This window comes from Alexandromys fortis, unplaced genomic scaffold (genome assembly GCF_014885135.2).
Source record: "Alexandromys fortis isolate MF-2015 unplaced genomic scaffold, M_Fortis_MF-2015_v1.1 scaffold_271, whole genome shotgun sequence".
In the NCBI taxonomy this organism is placed as follows: domain Eukaryota; kingdom Metazoa; phylum Chordata; class Mammalia; order Rodentia; family Cricetidae; genus Alexandromys; species Alexandromys fortis.
In genome coordinates, this window is record NW_026068156.1 from 68,437 (window position 1) to 96,099 (window position 27,663).

General features: G+C 44.8%; 1 protein-coding gene across 3 annotated transcripts in view; it reads right to left on the reverse strand.

Moving 5' to 3' along the window:
* Nucleotides 1-360: 360 nt before the first annotated feature.
* Nucleotides 361-27,663, reverse strand: part of Insr (insulin receptor) — a 144,487-nt gene continuing 117,184 nt past the window's right edge. For 2 of the 3 annotated variants that reach the window (XM_050127343.1, XM_050127341.1), the window contains 11 exons: nucleotides 25,467-25,741; nucleotides 24,314-24,453; nucleotides 20,680-20,839; nucleotides 18,330-18,432; nucleotides 16,453-16,520; nucleotides 15,105-15,349; nucleotides 13,634-13,744; nucleotides 13,305-13,464; nucleotides 11,157-11,286; nucleotides 8,067-8,201; nucleotides 361-5,329 (listed from right to left, as the gene is read on the reverse strand). In XM_050127343.1, coding sequence (XP_049983300.1) covers nucleotides 4,975-5,329; nucleotides 8,067-8,201; nucleotides 11,157-11,286; nucleotides 13,305-13,464; nucleotides 13,634-13,744; nucleotides 15,105-15,349; nucleotides 16,453-16,520; nucleotides 18,330-18,432; nucleotides 20,680-20,839; nucleotides 24,314-24,453; nucleotides 25,467-25,741 — 1,882 coding nt within the window. In that variant the 3' untranslated portion in view covers nucleotides 361-4,974. The remainder of the gene's footprint in view (nucleotides 5,330-8,066; nucleotides 8,202-11,156; nucleotides 11,287-13,304; nucleotides 13,465-13,633; nucleotides 13,745-15,104; nucleotides 15,350-16,452; nucleotides 16,521-18,329; nucleotides 18,433-20,679; nucleotides 20,840-24,313; nucleotides 24,454-25,466; nucleotides 25,742-27,663) is intronic. The other variant, XM_050127342.1, reaches the window with a different exon arrangement.

The following is a 27,663-nucleotide window of genomic DNA, read 5'->3' on the forward strand; positions in this document are numbered from 1 at the left end:
AAAGATTTGGATTAAAAAAAAAAGTCACCCATGGTGGCATGTGCTTACAACCCCAGCACTAGAGGCAGAGGCAGGCAGATCACTGGAGTTCATTGGCTGGTCAGCTATGAAAAATCCTGTCTCAAAAATAATGGTGGACAGCACTTGAGAGACAATATCTGAAGCTGTCCTCTGCACATATGCTTGCACTTGCACACATGAGCACTAACACACATGTGCATCTGCATACACACACGCACACACACACACACACACACACACACAAATAACTCACAATTTCCCAAGTTTTCATTTAATAAATTTCAAAGTCACAACTCCACCCAGACCAACCTGGATACCACATAAAAAAAAAGTCTCAGATAATTTATTCCAAATTTTAATATAAACAAGTAATTAGCCTGTATTGTACATGCAGAACAATTTCAGCCCCTCCCCTCCCCTCACAAAGAAGGCATATTCTGTACATGATGCTACTTGGCTCTTAAAAGAAAACATCACTGTTTTGGGTGGGTTTTGAGTTTCTGAGTTTTCTACAGCACTGTGGCACATTTGATCCCACACTGCTGATATATGGGGTGTAGCTACCCAGGCACATAAAGGGGCAAGGAGCAGCAACTTTGATACAAAGGATAAGGACCAAACAAGCCATTCCTGGACATGTGCATGGACACACAGACACACACACACACACATTAGGGTCCTTCCTTCTCAAATGATAACATGGGTCCCAGGTTCATAATCTAGTTTTTAACAAGTTTTTGTTTTGCTTTTTTAGTGGCTCACATATAGATAAAAAATTGACCAGAGACTGATTCTGAACCTTGATTGGCATCAAGTAAGCGCAAATACTCACGGATCTCTATTTCTTGAGGACCACCTGAGGATAAATATGCCTTCAGTCATGGTCTCTTAAAAGTTTAAACAGCAAGGGATAATCATTTATTCCTACTTCACAACCTCATCTCTTGTGTAAATTCATATTCTGAGGAACATTCTGGAAGGTTTTTTAAAATGGCTCTACCCTATGTGTGTCATTTACACAAAATCAGCATTTTTCTTTTCCATGTTCAAAACAACTATAATTTTTGAAGATTATATGTTCTCATGAAGTCACCAGCTGGTATCCAGAACACATTCACCTATCAGGAACTAGAAAAACCTTTGGTAGAATGACAGCCACTCATTTGCTAAGATTGCCAGTATGAACTAGACTTGCACAGTGATACTGCTCACTGGCCAGTGTTATGGTGGACTTCAAATAAATTTATAGTCCTTAACCCCATAATTAATCACTCTGCATGGTAGACTATCTGTCCTGGTAAGATAGTAAGGATGACCTGTGTTGGGTGACATCACTCCCAAAAGCCACAGAAATAGACATGCAGCTCTCCCTGCCCATCTCCACATTCTCCCAAACTGTGCTCAGCCTAACTCCAGAAAACCATTAGTGCTCTTCCCATCCAGTTAGCTTCAAACGACAGGAAGCATCTAGAAGGGCTCCAGAACACGAACATTTCCTGGTGTGTGCTTGCTATCATTGAACCAGACAGAAAACATATCTGCTGTTATCCTGGAAGAAATGGCTGTGTGACTTTCACCATCATAAAAAGACTTTTAAAATGATGAGACATCTTCCAAAACACACAGCGAAGTGTCAATGTATCCTGGTTTTGTTTCTTTTGTTCCCCTCTCACCCATCACTACAAACTCTCGGGAGAGCCACGATTTTCTAGGTCCCAAGATTCTTTTCTTACAAAGCTAATATCTTCTGAAGCCAAAATGAGTCTCATAACTCAACAGCTTATTCCCTCCCCAGCAGCATTAGATATCAAAATGGAATTGGTGAAGTCCTTTTTGATAGGGTCATCCCAAGTTGGTACACCTCTCCATAGAAGATGGAGAAGAGTGAACTTTCAAGGGCTGTGCCCCAAGATGAAGTAAGAAATGGGAAGCCTGAAAACAGGGGCCATGCTGGCCCTGCCTTGACTTCCAGACTTCCCAAAACTGCACAAGGCCAAACAGTGTCAGCTTGAGGGCAACCAATTCCTAGCAGAGGGCTCCTATTTTATTGTTCAAAATATGTTCAAGAAACTAATGGGTTTTGGATTAGGATTTCCCCCAAATGCCCTCATATTGGCTGGTTGTATAGGAGGTGCCCTCAGACACCCAAAGCCTCACAGGTCTGAAAAGAGCTGAGAAATAACGGTCAGAGAACTCAAAGTGCCTTTGCATTCATGTCTGGGAGATTTCGTGTGACAGCTGTCGGTGGTAGTTTATTACCTCTCCCCAAAAGACCTGAACATGAGGACCTCACAGAGAGGCTAAATCAAGACGGACTGAAGCACGGCTTGTGTGAGGAGTGTGCATCAACAAAAAGCTGTATACGGTTACACTCAGAAGAATACCAGCGAAGAGAAGAATCCATGTTCACAGGAAGGTTCTAACTTCATTCCAACTCCCTCCCTCAAAGTTCTTCCTAGTCTGTGGCATTCGGAAATCAGCTGGTACACAGCTCCCCAACTCAGAGCACGATCCAGCCAGAATTCCAAAGCCTCGACGCCTGGGACTGAACCTCATCCTAACAAGACACTGAGGTAGACTGTGCTGAGAGAAATAAAAACATGACCCACACTCACCTGTTTTTATTTTTTCCTTGATAAAAAAAATTTACATGCACACCATTTTTTTACAAAAGTGATTTTCAAGAGTGATTTTATATATTAAAATAAATACTTTCCCCAGTAATATAAGAAAACCTTTTGAATTAGAAAAATGTGGAAATTCCTGCTAGTGTAGCATCTGACCACTACAAATTTACTGTGAAAAGGAAAAAGAAACAACAAATATCAGACCTACATGTCTTCCACCGATGCACAAACCCTCTAGTTACAAAGTGATTTGGGTGAAAATAACCGTGACTTTCTTCTTGTACCAACCACCGAGTTCCCTGGTAACATTTTACATCTGTCGCTTTTCTAATATGAATTTGACAGCAACTGGCAATCAGAATCTGTGTCTACTTGTGTTCTCAACCAAGAATTAGGAGGATTTGGGGGTGGACACTGTGTCTTTATCTCGCATCTCTTAGAGGAGAAGAAAGGTATCAGATATTCGTGGGGAAACACAGGCAGGGAAGAACGTGTGAGAGGATTCTGAGCCCCGATCCATGAGTTCACCATGGCTGTTTGCTTCTTTTACTTGAGCAGCTGTAGTTTTATGCAAAGAGAGGAAGCTGTGGGTTCACATCCTTTCAGGAGTTCTTGGTGGTGGCAAGAAAGTCTCTGATGTCTTCTCCTCCAGACTGTAGTCTCTAGGGACTGAAACATTAGCACCTGAGAAAGAGACTCAGGCACCACACCTGCCCGAGCTGAGGTCCCTGGGAACCAAGAGCAGCTGTGGGAGTTTAGTGTGGAGAACAGCCGATGTCCCCCGGGGGAGGAGACCAACTGCTATCCTAAGGGGGCATCTCCTTATATTGCTTAGTGTTCTCAAAGTCCTCCTGTGCCGTTGGTCTTTGGGATGAGTTTTCTGTGTTTATACAATGACTGAGCAACAAGTAGGCCTTGAAGAGGTGAGGTACACGAGCAGAGAAAAACCCAAAGATGAACACAGGTGTTCTGGAAGGCCAGCTCAGCTCCAGGACCACCAGTGTATGCAAGCAAGAGACATCCAGTCCAACTTGCTAGAAGAATCAGTCAAAAATCCAGTTTCCCATATACTCCACAAGGCCTCACAGTGTCCTAAAGGGCTAGCAGCTAATGTGGTATAATTCCCCAAAAAACATGTGCTTCAAAGACCAAACACAAGAGGCCATTCCCTCCTGTCTCCCTACACAGGCAGGTGTGCCCACTACTTCCTCTGCCCCCAAAGAAATAATAACTTATTAGGCTCATGCCAGAGATTCCTTAAGCATTAAATATGTTACAAATATATTCTCAAAATTATTATCTGACTTCTTTCTACTTCTGTCCGGTGTGTGTACTTGTGTGTGTGTGTCCTTTGCTTTGTTTGGTCTTCCAAACACCCTTGATGAATCCAGACCAAATGGTCCTCCCTCAGTTTTTGGAAAACATTGCCAAAGGGAGGGAAAGAAGACACCTGAGCACGACTTCTGAAATGACCGAGAAGCATCTCTAGATGGTACAGACGCTGAGACCCTAAGAAGGAAGGACAAGGTGAGGTCACCCACTCCAAGCAGCAGGAGCTTCATGAGCCAATAAATTCCCCAAGCATCAGTCCAGATAATGTTTTACACACACACACACACACACAATCCCCACCCCACCCTGTGATCTCTAGCCTGGACGCGACACGCACACAAACACACACAGGTGTGAACAGAAGCACACACAGAGGACTACACACCCTTTCCCAAAATAAAATATGAAAGCAGCAGCTATTGGTCAATTTGAGGAACTGATTTTGTGAATGAAGAAAACAAAGCTAAAATAAAGCCCCTCTCTCAGATTAATAAAATCTTCTCAAAGCCCAACCCTGCAAAGCATGTAATTGTAGAACAGGGTGCTGTGGGTTGGGTTTTTTGTTTTTTTCCGTCTCTCTCTCTCCTTAGCTTTCTTACTTGTGTTCCATAAATAAATTCTGTCCTTGACAACTAACTGTAACTCAGACACTAGCAAGAAAAGAAAAATGCCTGTAAAAACAGGTGCATTCTTTCAGCCTACGAGGAAAACAACAGCAACAACAATATCCTGGTTTGAAACCGTGGATGGGAGAGGGGAACGTGTCCGTGGAAAGCCCAACCCCTCTAGGTTCACAGTTAGCCCTCCACTGGCTTGCAGGGTTGGCAATCACACGTGTGTATTTTTAGGTCAAAAGACAAACAGAAACGTGTATGAACTATCTCTGAGCTCAGTTTCACATCTGGGTAGAGTCCTGATAATCCTGAGTTTCCTGGAGGCGGTCAAACTAGAGAAGAGTTTTAAAAGAGAAAGAGTTCTTCCCCAGCAGGCGCTGTTAGGAAGGGTTTGACCTGGGCAGGGTGAGCACACGCCCATTCTTCTTGCCCCCGTTCATGTGGGTGTATGGGATGTGTTCATCATAGGTCCGTTTGATGCTCAGAGTGGACCCTCCCTCCCGGCCCCCAGCTTCTTCCCTGTGACAGTGAGAGGACCGATCCAAGGGGACATTCTCCATGTCCTCGAACTCCATCTCCAGCTCCTCACTCTCGGGAGCCTTGTTCTCTTCGCTGTAGAAGAAGGAAACCTCTGGAAAGCTGGGGTGGAGGTCATCCTTCAGCAGGTTGACAATTTCCAGGAAGGTTGGCCTCATCTTGGGGTTGAACTGCCAGCACATGCGCATCAGGTCAGTGCTGCAGGAACAAGAACCAGGGTGGATGAGCCTCAATATGCAGCCAAGCCAAGCAGCTCCCTCATACTCCGCCCCACTATAGACCACATCCAAGTAGTAGACTCCTTGCCTTGGCTGTGGCTGCACATATGGCAGTCAAGGCTGGACTGACAATTCTAGTGGGACTGGAAGATGGCTATGAAAAGCAAGCCGGCAAGACTTGGTAGTACAGGCCTGTCATCTCAGCTACTCGGGAGGCTAGGGTAGGACGACTATAAATTCAAGGCCTGTCACATTAGAGTGACTTTCAGACCAGCCTGGGCAACTTAGTGAGACCAGTGCCTCTAAATTAAAAGGACAAAGAGGGACAGTGCTCAGTGGAGGAAGAGGTAGGGCCGAGGAAAAGGAAAAAAGAACGGGAAATGGAAAGAAAAGGAAAAGACTGGGAAAGGAAGGAATGGGCAGGGAGGAAGAAAAAGGTGGGAGAGGGGAGGAGAAAATAACAGTGGAGCCAAGAAGCTGTCAACCAGGGAAAGGGCCCCAACTAGGGAAAGTTTAGATTAGGTTGGAATGCTAACATGCCCGTGGGGGTTGTCATGGTTGTCAGTTGATATGGCAAGACCTGGATCTGGGATGATAACACTACACCCTGGGCAGGGCCTCCTAAACTTCACGAGAATGTGGAAAGCAAGCTGAGAGCAAACAAAGAAAGATCACAGACTTCTCTCTGCCCTTGACTGCAGATGTGACCTGACCAGCTGCTTCCTACTTTGACCTCCCCATTAGTGATCCAAGTCTTCCTCCCCTAAATTGCTTGCGGTCAGGTTTTACCATGGTAACAGAGGTGAGGAGCTGGACAGGCATTGTATTGTACATCGTTTTTTCCCCTACACATCCCCAGTCTCCTGTGTCTCAGGAGTTACCGGTATGTCTCGCTCCTGTCTGGAACTGCTTGCTGAGGCTTACCTGTACCCAACAGTCATTCTAGACTTAAAGACTCTTCAGGGCTGGTATCCTTAAGCGCTGGCAGGTACAGCTATATGCATTGAACATAGGGAGCCGGCTCCTCATATATCAAAAAAAAAATGTCAGGAGGGGCCTTAGTCATAGAACCAGCCTGGTGGGCTCTGCAGTATTTACAGGACTGAGGTACACTGGCACCTAACATCATACAAGAGTCCAGACCTCATCTTTACAGATTCTCCAAGAGCCCCAGGCTTCTACTTTACTCAGTCTAAAACATTAAGAACAGGAACCAAGGACTTCCATTTGCATTTTGACCTTTTCCTTTCTCCCATGTAACTTGACCTACAGCAAATTTCAGACCTTGAATGAAATCTGGCCCCCCTGCATGTGTCTATAAAGTTTTATTGTCACAGGGTATAATGCTGTTTCTTAGATGCCTCCAAACACTGAGCTGTTGATGCAACACGTTTCCAGGTACAGCTCTGGGGAAGTGTTTGGATCATGAGGGCACTAACCTAGTCAATGGATGAAACCATCAGTGGAGTAAGAGGAACACTAAGAGGAAGGGCCTTGTTGGAGGAAGTGGGTTATTGGAGGTATGAATCTCAGGGGTACATTTTACCTCCAACCTCAGTTCTGCTCTCATCCTACCACCCTCGACCTTCTGCCTCACCAGAGCATGGAGAGAGACTGAAACTGTGAGCCACAGTAAGTCTTTCCTCCTTAAGCTGAACTTCTCGGGTATTTCCCAGCAGTGACAGCTAACAAACAGGGTCTCATCCATGCATCTACACGATGCCAACGACTGTATTCAAGATACAACTGTGCAGCCATCGTACTGTCGATATCTACAATAGAGCCTCTAGGGAAAGGCTGTGGACCTCTGCCCTGGGGCTCAGTCTCCTTTCCAGTTGCTACAGACCATCAGAGTGGGGGAGTGGGGGAAGGAAGGCGGGAGGAACTTAAAGCACTAGTCACATCACAAGACACATAGAGAATGAATGCGTGCTGGCTGGCTCAGCTCGCTTTCTCCACTTTATGCAGTCAGGTTCCCCTGCCTAGGAAATGGTGCCACCAACAGTGGTAGGTGACATCAATTAGCATAATCAAGACAATCCCCCACAGACATGCCCACAGCCAATGTTACCGAGACAGCTCTCCTCCCAGACAATTCTAGATTGTGCCGAGTTGATAATTAAAACTAATCATCACAGGTTAAACCCCCCAGTTCTCAACCAGTTGCAAACTGGTTTAGTTAGGAAAGGGCAATGTTCAGAAAATTTTGAATGTGAAGAGAAAAACACAAATACAAGACAAATGCAAGCACCTACATGAAGACACAGATAGAAACACAAAATGGTTATAAAGATTTGGTATGCAAGGTTCAGTCAGTAAATTGCTTGCCCCTCAAGCCTGAGAACCTGAGTTAAAACCTACATAAAAAATATACACATTTACAATCCCAGTGCTGGGGAGGTAGAGGTAGGAGGATCCTGGGGACTCTACAGCTGGCCATCCAGCCTAGCTGAATAAATGAGTGGAACGCAATGGAAGGCCATGTCTCAATGGAGGTGAATGATGCCCAAGGTTGCCCTCTGGTCTCCACACATGTATGAACAACAGGTATGTACAGGAGTATTTAAAAAAAATTAAGGAACTAAAGAGATGGCTCAGTGACTAAGAGGACTTATGCCTCTTGAAGATGACCAAGGTTTAGCTCCCAGCACCCATGTGTTGGTTCACAACTACTTTGAATAGACTCATCACACTCTCTACCTCTTTTCTATACTTACAGTCTCTCAGGACAATTATCAGGTGGATCCAGATAGCCTCCATCCATGACAAATTTCAACACCTGTTCGTTAGACAGGCCTTGGTATGGTTGCTCAGCCAGGCTAGTGATTTCCCAAAGGACCACCCCAAAGGACCTGCCAACAACAATTGAGAACAGTTAACAAAGAGGTCAACTAAACACACACACACACAAACACACACACACACACACACACACACACACCCTGTCTCTCTCTCAAACATATCCATCCATACCTCTTTTGACTTATGAGAACTTGGCTGGCCAAGTAAAACAACTGACAGACTAAAACAATAGCTCAGTTGGCTAAGTGCTTTCCACCAAAGTATGAGTACCTGAGTTCAGTGCCCAAAACCCATGTAAAGAACTGGATGTAGGGGCCAGCAAAATATCTCAGTAGGCAAAACTCTTGCTGCCAAGCCTAATGACCTGAATTAGATCCCAAGGGCCCATATGGTGGGAGGTGAGAAGTGACTCCTGTAAGTTATCCTTTGACTTCCACACATGTGCTGTGGCATATTCCTCGGAACACACACACACAAAGACACAGACACACATCTAACTCTGTGTGTGTGTGTGTGTGTGTTTTGTTTAAAGCAGGGCTAGCTGGGGAGATGACTCAGTGGCTCATGTGCTTGCCCCACAAGTCTGAGGATAGAACTTCAAATCCCCAGAAAATCATGTAAATGCCAGGTGGGCATAGTAACCTAGCTGTAATTCCAGCCTCAGAAGGCAGAGACAGGGGATCCCTAGAGCAAGCTGGCTGACTAGCAAGAATAGTCATCGCACCTTGACTAGCTCTGGGTTTGACTGAGAGACCCGGCCTCAGCGAATAAAGTAGAAGAGCAGTCAAGGATAACTTCGAATATCAACCTCAGAACTCTACATGCATGAAGGCACACTTGCTGTGCACACACAGGCAAACAACCACATACATATGAAAATGGGGTAAGGGAGAAGCTGGGTGTGGTGGTGAGCACTTGTAATCCCAGCACAGGGGAAGCAGAGAATCCCGAGATCTCTGGCCAGCAAACCTAACCAATTTAAAAAATTACAGGTCAGTGAGAGACACTGTTTAAAAAAACCAAGGTAGAAGTCGGGCAGTGTGGGTGCACGCCTTTAATCCAAGCACTTGGGAGGCAGTGGCCAGCCTGGTCTATAAGGACTAGTTCCAGGATAGGCTGCAAAGCTATAGAGAAAGCCTGGCTCAGAGAAAGAAAGAAAGAGAGAGAGAGAGAGAGAGAGAGAGAGAGAGAGAGAGAGAGAGAGAGAGAGAGAGAGAGAGAGAGAGAGAGAGAGAGAGAACAAAGTAGAAGGCACCTGAAAAGGAAGTATGCCCAAGGCTGTCACATGCCTTCCAAATGGAAACATGGAAACCTGTGTGCACTGTTGTAGGATATTTGTACACTGTGTGAAGATATATTGCTGCGATTGGTTTAATAAAGAGCTGAACAGCCAATAGCTAGGCAGGAAGTATATGTGGGATTTCTGAGAAAAGAAAAAAAAAAAAAAAGAGGAATCAAGAGGCAGGAGAAGCCAGGAGACAAGGAGAGAAAACAGGATAAAGAAGGCATGGCACATATACACTTTAGAGTTCTACTCAGCGGTAAAAAACAATGACATCTTGAATTTTGCATGCAAATGGATGGAAATAGAAAACACTATCCTGAGTGAGGTAACCCAGACCCAAAAGGATGAATATGGTATGTACTCACTCATAAGTAGATTCTAGCCATAAATAAAGGACATTGAGCCTATAATTCGTGATTCTAGAGAAGCTAAATAAGAAGGTGAACCCAAAGAATAACATATAGTTATCCTCCTGGATATTGGAAGTGGACAAGAGTGCCAGACAGGGGTTGGGAGCACGGGGGTGGGGGTGGGGGTGGGGTGGGGATAAGGGGAGATGTGGAGAGAGAAGGGAGAAGGGGAGGATGGGGAGAGTTTGCGGGAATGGGATGGTTGAGATGGAGGAGGGGTAGATGAGGGAGCAGGGAAGTAGATTAATTAAGGGAGCCATTTAAGGGTTGGCAAGAGACTTGACTCTGGAGTGGTTCCCAGGTGTCCAAGGAGATGTCCCCGCTTGTTCTTTGGGCAGTAGAGGAGAGAGTGCCTGAACTGGCCTTATCCTATGGCCACACTGATGAATATCTTGCAAATCACCATAGAACCTTCATCTGGCGATGGATTGAGATAGAGACAGAGACCCACATTGGAGCACTGGACTGAGCTCCCAAGGTCCATATGAAGAGCTGAAGGAGGGAGAACATGAGCAAGGAAGTCAGGATAGCAACAGCGGGACTGATCTAATGGGAGATTACCAAGGCCAGTTGGACTGGAACTGATGGAGCATGTGATCAAACCAGACTCTGAATGTGGCTGACAGTGGAGGCTGGTGGAAAAGCCAAGGACAATGGCGCTGAGTTTTGATTCTACTGCATGGATGAGCTTTGTGGGAGCCTAGTCTGTTTGGATGCTCACCTTCCTGGACCTGGGGGGAGCAGGGAGGGCCTTAGACTTCCCATAGGGTAGGGAACCCTGACTGTTCCTTGGACTGGAGAGGGAAGGGCAGGGGAGGGGGAGTGGAGGGAGGGGAGGGAAGTGGGAGGAGGGAAGGAGGTAGAAATTTTCAATAAAAAATAAATTTTTAAAAAAAGATAGAAGAGAGTTAATGCCATGTGATAGAATGTAGATTAATATAAATGGGTTAATCTAAGTTATAAGAGCTAGTTAGGAACAAGCCTAAGCTATAGATTGAGCTTTCATAATTAATAAGTCTTTGTGTCATTATTTGGGAGCTGGATGATGGGATAGAGAAAGATTCATTACAGCATGTGAACATACATGCACACATGTGCACACACACCTGCAACAATTTATGTCATAATTCATAAATAAATTCTTCTAAAACCATTCTCAATCAATGCACAAGGACCCAGAAAGAACTACCTTCATTTCAATATGTGGAAGGCAGGCTTCCCTCTACCACCTCCTGCTGACCCCATCCGTGGGACTCCTGCAGGAGTTTAAACCCCGTACAGACATATCTACCCATGCATGCATAACTTACCACATATCAGAAGAAGCAGTAAAGACTCCGTCCTTCAAGGACTCAGGTGACATCCACCGTACAGGCAGCAAGCCCTTGCCCCCTTTCCGATAGTAATCTGTCTCATAGATGTCTCTCGTCATCCCAAAGTCTGACAACAAACAGTTCATACATTTTTCAGTTCATCATCCTAGCATCGAGTGTTCCACCCAACACAACACAACTAGAGAGTAGGGAAATTCCCCAAGAAGGAGTTCGGGGGCCTGAACCTGAGGTTGTTGATGGAGAATAGGGGCTACCATGTAAAGGAAGGGGAAAAGAGGTCCCTAACGACAAAGAACCAACAGTCTGGCCTGAAGCTCTCAACAATTCATCCTTCCCACCTACTCCTTCCCCAGTGTCCCGAACACACCTTTTCCCTTTTTCCAGCCAACCTGCTGCTACCGTGACTCAGCTGCTCACCCCAAAACCAAAAGTTGAGGGTCCCCTTTTGACCTTGTCTTTTGCTCACACCCCCAAACAATGGGCAACCAAGGCTTTCTGGCTCTACATCTCTCTCCAATGCATCTCACTTCTCATTGCCTTTGAACAAACCAGGCTCACCTCCATCTCTCCCCTGTGTATCCTCCACCATGGTAACATCCCACTATACAAGGGCAGCTATACAGAATCATACCCCGTCCTGTTCCCACTGTTTTTGTTTCTTTTTCTGAGACAGTCTCACATATTCTAGGACAGCCTAGGACTTGCCATGTTGCTGAGAATGACATTGAGCTACTGATCTTCCTGCCTCTACCTCCGCAAGTGTCAGGATACATGCACCACCACACATGGGTTTTGGGGGGCAGGGTTTCTCATTAATGTAGGAAGGTCTTTAGGATCATAAGTAATGAATCATGTCTGATGTGGGATTCCCCTTTGTATGCTGTGAATACCATTGGTTAATAAGGAAACTGGCTTGGCCTATAGCAAGGTAGAACTTGGTAGGTGGGAAAGCTAGGTTGAATGCTGGGAGAAAGAGGGCAGAGTCAGAGGGAAGCCATGTAGCCCTGCCGGAGATAGATACTGGACGGAACTTTACCTGGTAAGCCACAGCCATGTGGCAATACACAGATTAATGGAGATGGGTTAAATTAATATGTAAGAGCTAGCCAATAAGAAGTTAGAGCTACTAGGCCAAGCAGTGATTTAATTAATACAATTTCTGTGTGGTTATTTTGGGTCTGAGCTGCCAAGCGGCCAGAATGACCAAGAGGCCTTCTTACAACACGTGTCCCATCTTCCTTCATATAGTTCATGTAGGATAATGTCACTGGGTCACATTCCTGCATGACTCCTGTTGTTATGTAGAAGAGTATCTCTTGGAATCACACATAGGTTCACCTCCCTACTTGCTCCCATAACTAATGTTTGTGTGGGGGAAGGTGAGTCTGTGGGATCTTCCTGATTTTCACTGGTGTTGTAGAGGAGAGGCAAGTCCTATGAGTTATGAAGCACTTGCATGCCTGCTTCTTGGCTTTCAGCTCAGCCTTACACCTCACTGTCCTGGGCCCTCCCATCCTATCTACACACTCCAAGCAGACATCGAGACACTTCACATCTACTTCTGCTGTCTCCTACATTCTCTGACTCAACCTTCGGTCTTGTACTAGGAAGTACTAACTGTCACCTGGACACAGGCTAGAGTCACCTGAGAGGAAAGCCTCCATTAAAGGGCCTGTCTTGATGGTTAGTTAATATAGGAGGGTCCAGTCCACTCTGGACAGCACCATTTCTTTGGCAGAGATTCCTGGGCTATCTAACCACGAGCCAGAGCAAACCACCAAGCAGCGTTCTTTTATGGTTTCTGTTTCAAGTTGCTGCCCTGACTTTCCTGAGTGATGGACAAGTTGAAACAAACTCTTTCCTCCCCAAGGTGCTTTATTTATTTGTTTTTTTTTTTTTATTTACTTAATTATGATAGAAACAGGCAGGGAACTAGAAGAGAAATGTTGACTTTTGGGCTAGGAAAGTGCCCAGAAGTGGGTAAAAGTACTTTTCAGGCAAGCATGAGGACCTGAGTTCTGAACCCCAGACCCTGCCATTCTATACACACACACACACACACACACACACACACACACACACACACACACACGTGGGTGTGCACTAAAGGATTCCAAGACACACCTCCAATTTTGACGGTAAAATCATGAGCAACCATGCAGTTTCGAGCTGCCAGGTCCCGGTGCACAAACTTCTTGGCATTCAAGTATGCCATGCCATCAGCAATTTCTGCTGTCATCTGAATCATCTCTTGCAAGGTAGGGGGAGGACGGCCTGGGTTATTCTAAAGTCAAAACAAGAGTTGCAATTAGCTCTCTGCTGCCATCTAAATTATCTCTTGCAGGGTAAGGGGAAAGTAGCCAAGGTTACAAAGTCAAAATATGGGTTTGCACTTAGCAAGCTTGGTACACTTAAGAGCAGGTGCCCTTCTTAGGGACTTAGAGGAAGCTCACTTCAGCATCCGGGCGCAGGGAACGGAGGTGACTCTTCAGGTCTCCATGAGCCATCAATTCCATCACTACCAGTGTTGGCTGGCCTTTGGATACCACCCCAAGGAGGCGAACCTGTAGGACAAGCATGGAAGTGATTCAAAGAGCATGAAGGTGACCCAAAGAGGGTCCAGGTATTATTTCAACTTGCCATGAACTCTCTGTCTGGTGCCCACAGCACACAGGCCACTCCATACTTGGAAGAAGCACACCCAACCCTACTATGGGGAAGCAAACAGACCCACCCATGTATAGCACATCCCAGCAAATCTCACCCGCTTAATGTTCCTCAGTATATAAACCATGTTCTTACCTCCACACCTTTGTAGTTCCTGCTCTCCTTGGCCTGTCTCCTCTCATGTACACATGGTTCAGTCTCACATCCTTTAAGACTTTACTCAAATTTACTCCACAATCATCTTTCTCTCTCTTTTTCAATTTTTCCTAGCACCACTCTCCCAATATGCCCTTCATACATCTATTTTGGGAAATGTCTTCCCTGCAATAGATATCTAAGAGGGAGGTCAGGAACTTGCTTCCACATCAGCAAGAGCAGGGTATTTAGGAGATGATATACAGCAATTTCTTCTGAATTGAAGCATTCCATCCTGGAGGGAAGCTTCTTAAGACTAAGGAAGTAAACAATTCACAAGTCTAAGAAATTTCCTAAAAATTTACAAGATTCAAAACTGCCACCATCATCCCTTTCCATATAAAATCTCTAGAAAGAACAGATTCTCCATCTCTCTAGTGCCTGCAAGTTGTGCAGAGAACTGAAATTCAAGTTTTCATGAGTTATCACTTATGCTAGAGTGGGCTTTTTGGAGATGCAGCTACCTATGCACATTGTCCATGTTCCTCTAAGTAAACCTACAATCTTGCAAGCTACAATATACTCACTGGTCCATCAGCTAGAGCTCTAATGGAATCCTTTCTTTGGTTTGTCATGAATACCCTATCAAAGTAAGTTTTGTTCACCTCTCTGCAGTACAAGTCACACAAAAGGGGACTCTAAATATACCTTATAACAATAAACGAACATAAGGTTCAGCAATAAATAAAGTGCTCACGCTGGGAACAGAAAGGCAGGGAAGGTTTATTTTGGCTTCAGGGAGAAGAAAGAATGGGAGCGGGCACAAAGCGATGGCCTTCCGTGTGGTTAAGAGTTATAGGGAAGGCAAGAATAGCAAAGAAATGTAATAATATAAATATCAATGGAAAGTCTGGAAAGCGAAGGAAGATCCTAGAAAGTGACAGAACAGTTAGAGAGTTTGATTCTAGGTAAGCTGGGAAAAGATGAGGTGGAGATGGGAGGCTTAACAGGGTGGGGGTAGGCATAAGTCTACACCCAGTTTCCTGGGTGGCTCCAGGGAGTGGAGGCAGAGTTAACAAGGAGCATGAAAGGAAACCTCTGTCCCTCCCCAGCCAGACTCACCACATGATGGCAGGTGAATCCCTTCATGACCGATGCCTCGTTGAGGAACTCGATCCGTTCTCGGAGACTGGCTGACTCATTGACAGTCTTCACTGCAACACGGGTCTCTGCCTCACCCTTGATGATATCCTTGGCATTGCCCTCATACACCATACCAAAGGATCCCTGCCCCAGCTCTCGTAGAAGGGTGATCTTCTCTCGAGGCACCTCCCACTCATCCGGCACGTACACAGAAGAAGGAAACACTACTTTTCACTTATCTATACAGTATGCTCAGCCAGCCTCTTAAGAGCCCCCTAAGACCCCCCCCCCCCCCCCGCAACACAACTTTTTCTTGAGCTATACACAAATATTCGCTCATTCTGTGGCTCAAGACTTCGGCTGGGCATTGGGTAAACAACCCAGAACAGGACGAGTTTCTGCCACCATCAAGGAGAATGCAGAAGCCAGGGAATGAGCTACAGCTAGTTCAGGATCCTGCTTAGGAAGCACTAAGATGGTCCTGTATCCCCTTCTTTCCCATCCTGACTCCAGATCCCTGCCACTGGATGGTGTCTCTTCCTGTGATAGTTAATACCCTGAGTCACCTTGGAGACAAGCCTTGGGGAATGTCTATGAAGGAAGCTTTTAGATGAAATTAATTGAGGTGTAAAGACCCACTCTAAACATGGGCAGATCATCCCAAAGGCTGGAATTCTGGACTGAATAAAAAAAGGCAAAAGTGTGCTGAGCAGCAGTATTTGCCACTCTGCTTCCTGACTCCGGACACAATGTGACCAGTTGCCAAGACTTCTGCTCCATAAGGAGCTGCACCCTGAAACTGTGAGCCAAAATGAAACCCTACTCCCTTAAGATGTTTACATGAACACTATGGGGCATACTCAGTCCTCAGGTGTGGGCAGTAACATTTTACCAACTGACCCATTTCCCAACATTATTATTTACACTTCTCTTCTCTCAGTGTCCTATCATGACTTCTAATTCCTAACAAGAATGACAAATTGTGTGTATGTGTTGGGGGCGGGGCAGTCTGGTCCTGACTTTGCAACACTCCTATGGCTGTGGCACAAAGTTTTTAGTTTCAAATTCCAGCCTGAAGATCCCAAGAAGATGCTATCAGCCACCCAGGCAGGTCCAGACAACGGATCTAAATTCCATAGTAGCAGAGTCTCTGCAGCAAGGGCAAACAGGCATGCTCAGCACTCAAGGGGGTTTCTCTCAGCCTCTTTGAGATGTTTTTCCCTTCTCCCTGTGATGCTAGCCAACCCTCAGATATGACGTTAACATTGTGGCAAAGGAAATCAAGGGCAAAGCCCTGGCTTCCAACAAAAAAGGAAGAGGTGCTCACCATCACTGGCACTGAGGTATTCAGGGTTTGAAGATGCATACAATGGTCCCATCGGCCCATCTGGCTGCCTAGAGGAGGAAAAGACAGACACACCAGCTTGAGCATCCCATAGCATTCTGGACACTGGAAACAGGTAAACACTACAAATCATGAATGGATTCGTGGTTCTACATTTTGTCCAACTTAGAGAAAGTGAGAGACAACAATGTTAATTAGTGTCCAGGTTAGCCTTCATTAGTCAGCCTGACACAGCCTAGAGTCATCTAAGAGGAGAAGCCTGAATTGAGGAATTGCCTAGATCAGATTAGTCTGTGAACATGTCTAAGAGGGTATGTTTTGTTTAATAATAATACAGGAGGTCCAGCCCCCTGTCAGTGGCATTATCCCTCAGCAGATAGTCTTGGGCTGTATGAGCAAGCTCAGTAAAACAGCAAGCAAACGTTCCTCCATGGTTTCTACTTCGAGTTTCTACTTGTGAAACACAGGCCCTGACTGTGACTTGTAATGTAAACTAAAATAAACCCTTCCTTTCCCAGATTGCTTTGTCATAGCAACAGAAAGGAAGCCCGCACCCTAAAGCAGACTGAATTTCAGTGTGTCCGCTGCCATGATGACATGACAAACGACACAGAGTTGCTCTGCCCGTGGAAAACCTGCCTGACTTGGCAAGGTATTGCTTGTAGTTATCAAATATGTGTTTCCCTTGTCTCCCTTAATTTTTGTCCTACTCTTTAACAAAAGGAGGGACGGACAATATGAGGCTGATGCATACCTGTAGGTGGGGGGCACACACCTGCAAGCCTAGTATTTGGGAAGCTGAGGTAGGAGGTAGGATGATCACAAGTTCAAGGCCAACCTTGGCTATAGGGTAAGACCCTGCCTGAGAAAAACAGAGCAAAGATAGAATTGGACATCATCAGGTTAAGCAAAATAACCCAGACTCAGAAAGACAAAGGCAGCTATAAATTACAGAACAGTAGATTGGGCGCTAGAAGGAGAGAGGAAGAGGGTAATGGGGATAAAGACAAAATGATGTGTAAGTGTTCCCCATATATATGGGACATGTAAACAGAAAGGTGGATGACTTCTGGGGAGGAAAGGGACCAGTAAGGATGAAGAAGGAACAAGGGGGGGGGTCTATATAAGGAACTATACTGATATATATGTACAAAACCATCATAATGAGACCCATTATCCTGTAAGCTATCTGAAACAGCAAAAACAAGTAAACCATTGTTTATGCTTCATTGTGGTTTGAATAAGAAATGATCTAACATTAAATGTGTGCATTGTTTTGGAAGGTTACAGGAGGCGGAGCCTTGATGAGGAAGTGTGTCACTGAGGATGGACTTTGCAGTCTGCCAGCCCAGGCCCACTTTCTGTTCTCTCTCAACTTCTTGGGTCCAGATGAATTGTGAACAACTAGGCTAATACTCCTGTAGCCAGGTCTTTGCTGTCACAGTGGACTGAATCTCCTTCTGGAACTGTAAGACAAAAATCTACTTTTCCTCCCCAAAGTTGTTGTATGTCAAGGTTTTTTATTGCAGCAACAGGAAATTAACTAATGCATGATGGAATTATGTATGCTTCCTCATAGCTATAACTCTAGGCTGGCTGCAGATATTAAGATCTAGGTAAAAAATCTATCAATGGAAGCATGCAGGGAGAATCAGTGAGCTAGAGGAAATTTGTAATCAAGAGTACATCACAGTATTATAAACTTATTACCATGAGTATTGCATCTAGCACATCCCTAAGTAAGCCTTGTAAGAAACTTGCCTCTATCTAATTCAGTATTTATGTTACTGTTTGTTTGTTTGTTTGTTTTTACCCAAGAAAGTCGGTTGTTAGCCATTTGCCAGCACACCCTTGCTTACCTCTTTCTCAGGAATAGATAAATACTTCCAATCACAACACTGAAGAGGAAGACAAAGATGAGGGGCCCGATGATAATTTTGGCAATATTTGATGGGACATCTACTGCAACGGAATAAGAAGGTACAAGTTTAGGATAACATGTATTGGTAGCAAAAATTACACCACTGAACACTGGCTGCTGTCATCTCAGTACCTGGTATTGGGATGGAACTGAGACAGGAGGATCGTGAGTTCAATACCACCCTGGGCAATAAAGCAAATTCCTAGGCTATTTCAAGCAAGACATAGTCTTTACATGTGGGACCTATGTCCTATGGGCTATGTTCTCAGCATGTGGGAGCCATGGCAACTGATGGCTGCTAAGAGGAAGAGTCAGTTTTCTTCAGGGATACGGCCAATGAGAAGCTACTCTATTTCAGTAGATGACCCTATACCTGATACACGCTGGCAACACTAAGTGGACTCAGGGTTTTTGGTGTTTGTCATAAAATTCACCTGAAGTTGGAGGGGAAAGTGTGGGAGACAGCTCAGTCAATAAAGTGCTTGCTTTGCAACCATAAGGACCTGAGTTAGAGCTCCACATAAAAGCATGTGAGGCTGGGCGATGGTGGCGCACGCCTCTAATCCCAGCACTCGGGAGGCAGAGGCAGGCGGATCTCTGTGAGTTCGAGACCAGCCTGGTCTACAAAAGCTAGTTCCAGGACAGGCTCCAAAGCCACAAAGAAACCCTGTCTCGAAAAACCAAAAAAAAAAAAAAAAAAAAAAAAAAAAGTGAAAACCTGGGTGAGGTGTTACAGACTTGGATTCACAGTACAGAGGCATGATGGAGGTGGGTCTTGTATCTTATCTGTTGCTTTCATTGGTTAAATAAAGAGACTGCCTTGGCCCTTTTGATAGGACAGCAGCTTAGATAGGCGGAGTAGACAGAACAGAATGCTGGGAGAAAGAAGCCGAGTCAGGGAGTCACCATGATTCTCTCACCTGACACAGATGCAGGTTAAGATCTTTTCTGGTAAACCACCTTGTGGTGTTATACAGATAATTAGAAATGGGTTAGATCAATATTTAAGAGCTAGCCAATAAGAGGCTGGAACTAATGGGCCAGGCAGTGTTTAAAAGAATACAGTTTCCATGTAATTATTTCGGGTATAAAGCTAGCCGTTGCAGGCGGCCGGGTGCCAGGAATGTAGCTCGCTGCTCCTATTACAACAGAGGCAGACAGGGAGATCTCCCAGCTCATGCTTCATCATGACTTCTGTCACCAGTTCTGTCCTGAGCAAGCCCACTTGGAGCTTTCCTGTGAACTGACAGCAAACTGCCCCCTTACACTTGCTGGCTCATAGCCCATAGGATATATTTGTAAATACCGGTGGCTGAATAAAACTTGGCAAACAAATGTTGTCTGTTCACAAGCCTTGTGTCCCTGCCTCCTCTCTTCTCCTTTAAGAGAAGGGAGGCTAGACTCAGAACAAAGTACTCTGAAAAGTTATAAAATTTTTGAGTTCTAACTTTTTTGAATTTTAATGTACTATTTAACAATTTATATATGTATACAATGTGTCTTAATCACACACACTCCAATGATTAATGATAACAATTTATATATGTATACAATGTATCTTAATCACACACACTCCAATGATTAATGACTTTAAAGTATATACTTTATTATTAATCAGTGTGTGTATGTATGTGTTTGTACATGTGTACTACTTGCCCACGTAGGCCAAAAGGTCGATCTACATCAAGTATCTTCCTATCGAGTTCTCTCTCTCTCTCTCTCTCTCTCTCTCTCTCTCTCTCTCTCTCTGTTTGAATGTTGTTTCTTTTGTTTGTTTTCTTGGAGAGAAGATCTTAGTATGTTAGCCCTCACTAGCCTGAAATACACTATGCAGACCAGGTTGGCTCGGAACTCTGTCTCTGCCTCCCTAGCACTGTCGTTTCTTCTTCTATTTCTTTTTAAGATTATAATATAATTACATCATTTCCCACTCCCTTTCCCCCCTTCAATCCTCCATAAACCCTTCCTTGCTCTATACCTTATTTTTTGAGGCAGGTTGTTCAGTGAACACAGATCTTACTGGTTGGCCAGTATGCCCCAGGGATCTGCCCAAGTCAGGGTTACAGTTTGCGCATGGGCATGCCCAGAATTTTATGTGGGTGATGAGGATGTGAACTCTTGGTAGAAAGGGTCAGCAAACATGTCGAGCTGGTTATATCATAGTTTTGGTAAACCCAAAATGAAAGCACCTGCCACTTCTTTCCCTTGGTGCCATTGTTTAAAATATTCTACCGTTCTTAAAGCACCGAGCACAGATCCAACCACTTGAGGTTGCTATGGAGACTTACAATAATCAGTCACGTAAAAATAGGTGGGTTCTGTCCAGGAGCCATTGCCTGCCAGGGAGGTAGCCCGGACTCGAACACTGTAGTTCCCTGGGGAGAGCCCTCTAAGCCTGCAGCCCCGCTCCAGGGCAAAATGCTTCCTGGAGACACAGAGGTGCAGCTCCTGGAAGAAAAGAAAAGGTGGTTAGTTGAGTTTTGCACATCTGGGCACATCCCTCCCAGGTAAGGACATTACGATTATGCTCCCACGCAGGTCAATCAGAGAGAGTAAAAAGGAAGGCAAGAGCCTGACCTGTCAGAGGCTCTGAGAATTCATTTGTTTCTTTCTGTTTTTATTTGTGGAGGGTGGGGTTGTTGCTTTTGCTTTCTTGAGACAGGGTCTCTTGTAGCTCAAGTTAGTCTCCATAGCACTGGTGATTTGGAGGCCAGTTCTCTGTGACCTAGCCAGGTCCCCAGCCCCTCACTGGAGGATTCTCAGCAAGGGTTCCACCCTGAGCCATTCCACTGCCCCTCACTGTGGTTGGAAAGCAATAATGGAGCTGTGATTCAGGAGGCAAAGAGCTTGCCTAGCATGCTCAAGTCCTGGGCTCCCTCTCAGCCCCACATAACCAGGTTGGTGCACATGCCTCTCAACAAACATAGAAAGATGGAGGTCAGAAATGCAGAAGACCAAGGCCACCCCCTCCTATACTGGCTACATAAGAAGTTTGAGGCCAGTCTTGTCTCAAAAAAGAAAGAAGAAAAAAAATGAGTTGGCATTCCTCTGAAGACTTATTAGATGTAACATCTAAACAAATTTGGGGCACACAACCCTAAGAAGCATGGACTCAGGGCTCATTAGGAGTGAGGCCAGGATCTCTAGGGAATAACTTCGTCAAGTCTGTGATCACCAGACCCAAAATTCCAAAGTTTTCCAAGTAGTTCCATCACTCACCCCTCAACTAAGAACTGGGATGGGAAAGAGAAAACGTAAGAGCCCCTGTGCTCATCAAGTGACATCAGTAAGGAGAAAAGAAATGTGCTGGACGAGGTGCGGGAGGTGGGTGGAGAACTCAGTCCTAAGGTTCTTCCCAACTGAATGAGTCATCAAGCAGAAAAGGACACAAGCCCAGGAGAGCTGCTGAGGGCACAAGGGAGGCCCATCTCTAAGGCTGGATAATCACCATAGATGCCTAATGGGTAGAGCAAGGAAAGAATGCATGGAAGATCAGGAGCATAAGTGCTCTCTGTGAACACACAACACATAGACATACACACACAGAGATACAACACACAGACACAGGTACAAACCACAGCCACAGACAGATACACACACAGTTACACACTACATTTGGGGAGACACACAGAGACAGATACACCACACAAAGAGCACACAACATATGTATGTTGTATACATACACACACATATGCACAACACACACATACACAAAGAAAAATGAACAGGGAAATTTGATCAAAAATAAAGAAACTAGGACTGGAGAGATGGCTCAACAGTTTAGAGCACTTGTTGCTCTTGCAGAAGGCTTTGGTTTGGTTTTCATTGCCCATAAGGCTTACAACCACCTGTAAGTCCAGATTCAGAACATCCAGGTGTCTGCACACAGGTGGCACACATTCACACTAATAACAATGATACACACACACAATCATAGTATACATGCATAAAAGTCAAAAGGAAGGAAGGGAGGGGGGAGGGAGGGAGGGAGGGAGGGAGGGAGGGAGGGAGGGAGGAAGGAAGGAAGGAAGGAAGGAAGGAAGGAAGGAAGGAAGGAAGGAAGGAAGGAAGGACGGACGGATTTGTTATGCAGGTCATAGGGTGCTGACTCCATGCTCTGAGTCATTGTTAAAGTGCCATCTTTGGGAGCCAAAAAGAGACACAGTCCCGGGAGGAAAGGGTCCTCAGAGGATCCTATCTGCTTATAAGGATTTATTATATGTTACTAGAACTCTGAAAGTTTCATGAAGTCAGTTTTGCTATATTAAGGGCATATGGATAAACACGGCCCATCATCTGTCTTATGAAGTTTTATAGGTACACAATAACATTTACATGGAGTTCATGTTGCCTTCAGAGTACAATAGCAAAGTTACGTATGTCTAAAACTAAATTACACTTCAATCATGAAATTATATTCTCTGCCTATATAGCAGTTGTGAATTCTAATTCCAGAGAGAAACACCATGAGGCAGAAGAAAGCAACTTATGAATACAGAGTCGATATATATATATATATATATATATATATATATATATATGTAAAACACATATGAATATGTTCACATGTTTGCAAATCTATAAAAATTAAATAGCTTAAAAAATAAAAAATAAATAAATAAAAATTAAATAGCTTAATTCTATCTGAATACAGAGCCCAGGATGGCCCCCCGAAAAAATGAGGGTTTAGGGACTACAGATGGTCCTTAGTAAAGGGTTTGCTGCAGAAACATGAGTACCCAGTTCAGACCTGCAGCACCTGGTGAAAGGTGGGTGTTCAGCTCTCGGTGGGCTTCCCGGCAGCTTAGAGGCAGCTGTAACATCACTGAGTGTCAGCTCACAGTGGGCCCTCGGGTACCTTAGATATGACTTTGGAGTCTCTACTGAATTCCTACTTTCTTTGCATGCTCACATCAAACGCCACAGTGTCTAGTGTGGCAAAGAGGCACATAAGAAAGTTTTAAATAATGCACTCCTGGCCTGAGATGAATCTCCCTAAAGGGGAGCGAGCCCCATCCCATGACAAAGGACACAGTTTGAAGGACACAGCTAAAAATCTACACACAAATATGATGAAAGACTGGGTAGTAAGATGGCTCAGCAAGCACTTTAGCTTGAAGCACAGTCCAGTGACCTGAGTTCAATCACCAGGACCCACACAGTGAAGAGGCAAGCTGATTCTCAAAAACTGTCCTCTGACTCCTTAAACAGAGCAGGCTATGGCATGGCCACATGCTCCCCTACCTCTTCATACACAATAAATTAATTTAACTTTTTTAAAAATTGAAGTGATAAAAGAAATAAAAGATTCTCAATTGACATTTCTGTCTATCTTCCTGGAAAGATGGTCATCAGGGTTTCAAACTCTAATTAAAGACAGCATCTGATGTGAGAAGCAATGGATAGCTGAGAAACTTAGTTCCTACCCAGTATTGTATACCAGCTTCCAAAAACTAAAACATTCCAGTCTGGAAGGAAGTTCCTTAAGACTCAGAACGTTCTAAAGGGAGGCTCTGAAAGGCTCAGGAAGTCCACACCTCACAAGTCTGAGGAAGTCACTGAAACTTCTGGGACCCACAAGGCCTCGCCTTTCCTGAGGTTATGCAGCAGAACTGCTGAGGAGAGGAGACTCTGACTGGGAGGGTTCTCAGCAAAGTCCTGCAGAGAGCTCCCGGGTTCCAGTTTTCATGCGTTATCATCCATGCTGTGTGGTGGGCTTTCGGTGATGCATCTGCTCTTGAATTATCCCCATGACCATAAGTAAGCCCTTATCCTTGCCACTCTAAATAACTCCCAATAAAAAGTCATTGGCTCATCAAATTGGACCCTGGTCACACCCTTACTTTGGTCTGTCACTGGTCCCAATTTGTTCACATTTCCCCTGGAATAGTTCCATACAACACCAAGATCTGGAATCCTTACCTCATCGCCATATCGCCGATAGCTCACTTCATACAGCACAATCAGACCATTGGGTTCCTTTGGTTCTTGCCACATTAAGTGTACAACATTGTTCTCAAAGATTTCGTGGGTCACAGGGCCAACAATGTCATCTGCCTTAGCTATGAGAAACATTAAAAGCTCAAATATTAACTCTTGAATCGAAATTCATCCCTGCCACCAGGGTCTCAACAGCTGAGGGACCTGGCTGTAATTTTCCCACGTCTTATTTTCTTCATCAGAAAATAAAATAAACTCATGAAGTGAGAAGATAGCTCAGTCAATAAAACCCACGTTCAATCCCCAGAGCCCACACACAAGAGCTGGAACATAATGTTCTGATAATCCAGTGTTGAAAAGATAGACAAGCCGATCCCTGGAACGCACTGACCAGCCAGCCGGACCAAATCAAGTACCAGACCCATAAGAGATCCTAAGTGGATGGTACCTAAAAAAAGATGCCCATGGTTGATTTTTGGCTTCACCACACCTAGGCACACACATGGACACACACAGAGAAAAGATTAGGATACAGTGCGTGACGTTTAATGTTTATTGCCAACCTACATGATGTAGAACCAAATGAAAGATGGGAATCTGAGCTTGTCTGTGGGGGTTATCTCAATTGTGTTTAAGTGAGTTGGAGAGACCCACTTTGGGTGCCACCATTCCCTGCTCGGGATACACACTGTAAAAATGGAGAAAGGGAACTGAAAACCAGCATGCATGTGCTGTTCTCTTCTTCTGACTGTGGATGTGATAGAACCAGCTGCCCCAAGCTCCTTCTGCACTGAAATCCCAGACACAGCGAAATGTACCTTGAACTGTGAGCTAAAATAAATCCTTTCTCCTTTAAGCAGCTTTGTTAAGACTTTTATCAAAACTACAGGAAAAGAAACTAAGATACTCCAGCAAGTCCCAACTACTCAGGAAACACTTGAGTAGGCAGGAGGACTCCCTAAGACCAGGAGTTCAATGCCAACCTCGGAAACAAAGGAAGAGGTCCGTCTAGGAACAGAAACAATAGAGAACACTTTTAGAAAACATCTACACTATGCAAAGAGGAGAGGACTTGTCTGTGGCCCAGTGGGTCTCCAACCCTGTAAATTGTAAACCCAGAAGAAAGCAAGCCCACCTTCAGGCATGGTCCGGGCACTGACGTAGGCAGCCACACTGCACCTCTCTTCTGGGGAGTCTTGGTTGCATGCCTGCAGCTCAATGCGATAGCCAGTGAAGTGTCTCAGGCCAGAGATGACAAGTGACTCCTTGTTCACCACTTTCTCAAATGGCCTGTGTTCCTCCTGACTCGTAGGTGCAATGGTGGAGGAGGTGTTAGGAAAATCTGGAAGTGTAGGCATGGTGGCTGTCACATTCCCCACCTCTTCAAGGGATCTTCGCTTTCGAGATGGCCTGTGGGAAGAAAGCATGTGTGGGGGTCATGACATCACCATCTTAAAATAAAATTATACTGAGGAAAGCAATGCTTAATTAACTAAAAAGAGACTTGAGTGGAGGAGAGGTGCAGAGGACACAGACTGATTTCCACATAGATGTCTTTGTCAGAGACACTGGCTATGAAGGCACACCCACCCTGAATGTTCTTGACTCTAGGGCTACCCCCAAGTTCTCCTCAACATGCTTGATTGAAGGTTTCCAATTTTCTGAAGATTGGTCCATAAGGGGCAGAGTAAGTAAGATTTGGAAAGATGTAGGAGTGTAGCTATTGGGACAGGGGTGTCAAGGGTACCATCTACAGTCCCACACAATCAGTCTGTGATGCTCATGTACACATATGCATGTGTATGCTCATGTGTGTGCAGCTTCACAAGGAGGCCAGAGGACAATCTCGAGTGTTGTTCCTCAAGTGCTGTCCACCTTGGCTTTTTTTCTTCTTCTTTAAAGCAGTCTCTCTCATTAACCTGTAACTCACAGGGAATCACCTCACTTCACTTCCCTGGCACTGGGATTACAAATTGAGTCACCATGCTGGGCCTTGTTTTTAAGACTTGTCTCTATTTCTAAGTCTTTGTATATGTGTGTGGGTATTTGCAAGTGAGTGCAGAGACCCTCCAGAAGAGGTCATCAGATTCCCTAGAGCAGGAGTTACAGGCAGATGTGGGTCACTTCATGTGGGTGCAGGGAACTGAGCTCAGGTCCTCTGTAAGAGCAGTAAGCATTTTAAATCACTGAGCTTCCAGAGTTTGTTTGTTTGTTGTTTTTACTCAATTCCTCATGCTGGCAAGGCAAGCATTTCACTAATTGATCCATCGTCCCAGGTCCTACATTGTCATTCAAACAAGCGTTGTTAACAGAGAGCGCTGTGAAACTTGAGAGGTGAAGCATCGATTCTTGGTAATGAAATTCTACTCTGGGGTTAGAGAAAAAGAAAGAACCATTAAGTGGGCAGATGCCCCTGCCCCTTAAAGAGACACAGAAAATAAATACTGAGAGATGACACATTAAAAACTGCAGAAAGTATATGCGGAAATGTAAATTCTTCATAGCTCCATGATCCACTGCTCCCTCTGCATAATTACTTTTGCTTATAAGCCATGGGAGCGTGATGATGATCCAGCCAGCTGCTTACTACACCTGCTAGATGGGAAACAACCCCTGAGTACTTTCCTAAAACATGAGGTTAAGAGAGCTTCCTGAACTTCCAGAGGACTTGAGTTAGTTTCCCAGCACCCAGATCAGGCCTCCTGCAACAGCTCCACAGAGTCCCACACCCTCTTCTGGCCTCTGCAGACACCTGCACACACATGACATATGCTCACAGATACACAGAAATAAAAAATAAACTCTTTTTAAAAGTCTTAAGATGAAGATTTCTGTTTGGGTATGGCTTTTTCCTCAGCTAAAATTGGGATTTTCTCTTCTCAACTACAAATGGTGTGTGCGCGGCTTTTATATATATGTGTGTGTGTGTGTGTGTGTGTGTGTGTGTGTGTGTGTGTGTACACATGTTTAATTATTTCATATATGAGTACTGTATTTACATCATTTCCACCAACTCCTCCCACGTCATCCACTCCTCAGGACCTTTTTCTTCTCTAATCATCATTCATACATAATATATATACACATATATAAGACCTATGTCAAATTTATTAACACATATATAGCTTATATAAATGTGTATGTACATGCACACACATACACACATATTTTATGGAGTCCATTTAGGGTTGCTCGTACATGCATGTTATCTAGGGCTGATAACCAGGGACTGCATAATCTATCAGGGGCTCATCCGGGATAAACCATCTCTCTGGCCCCAGCACATGACCTTGCTGAAAATTCATTGGCTACAAAAGATCATCACTTAATTC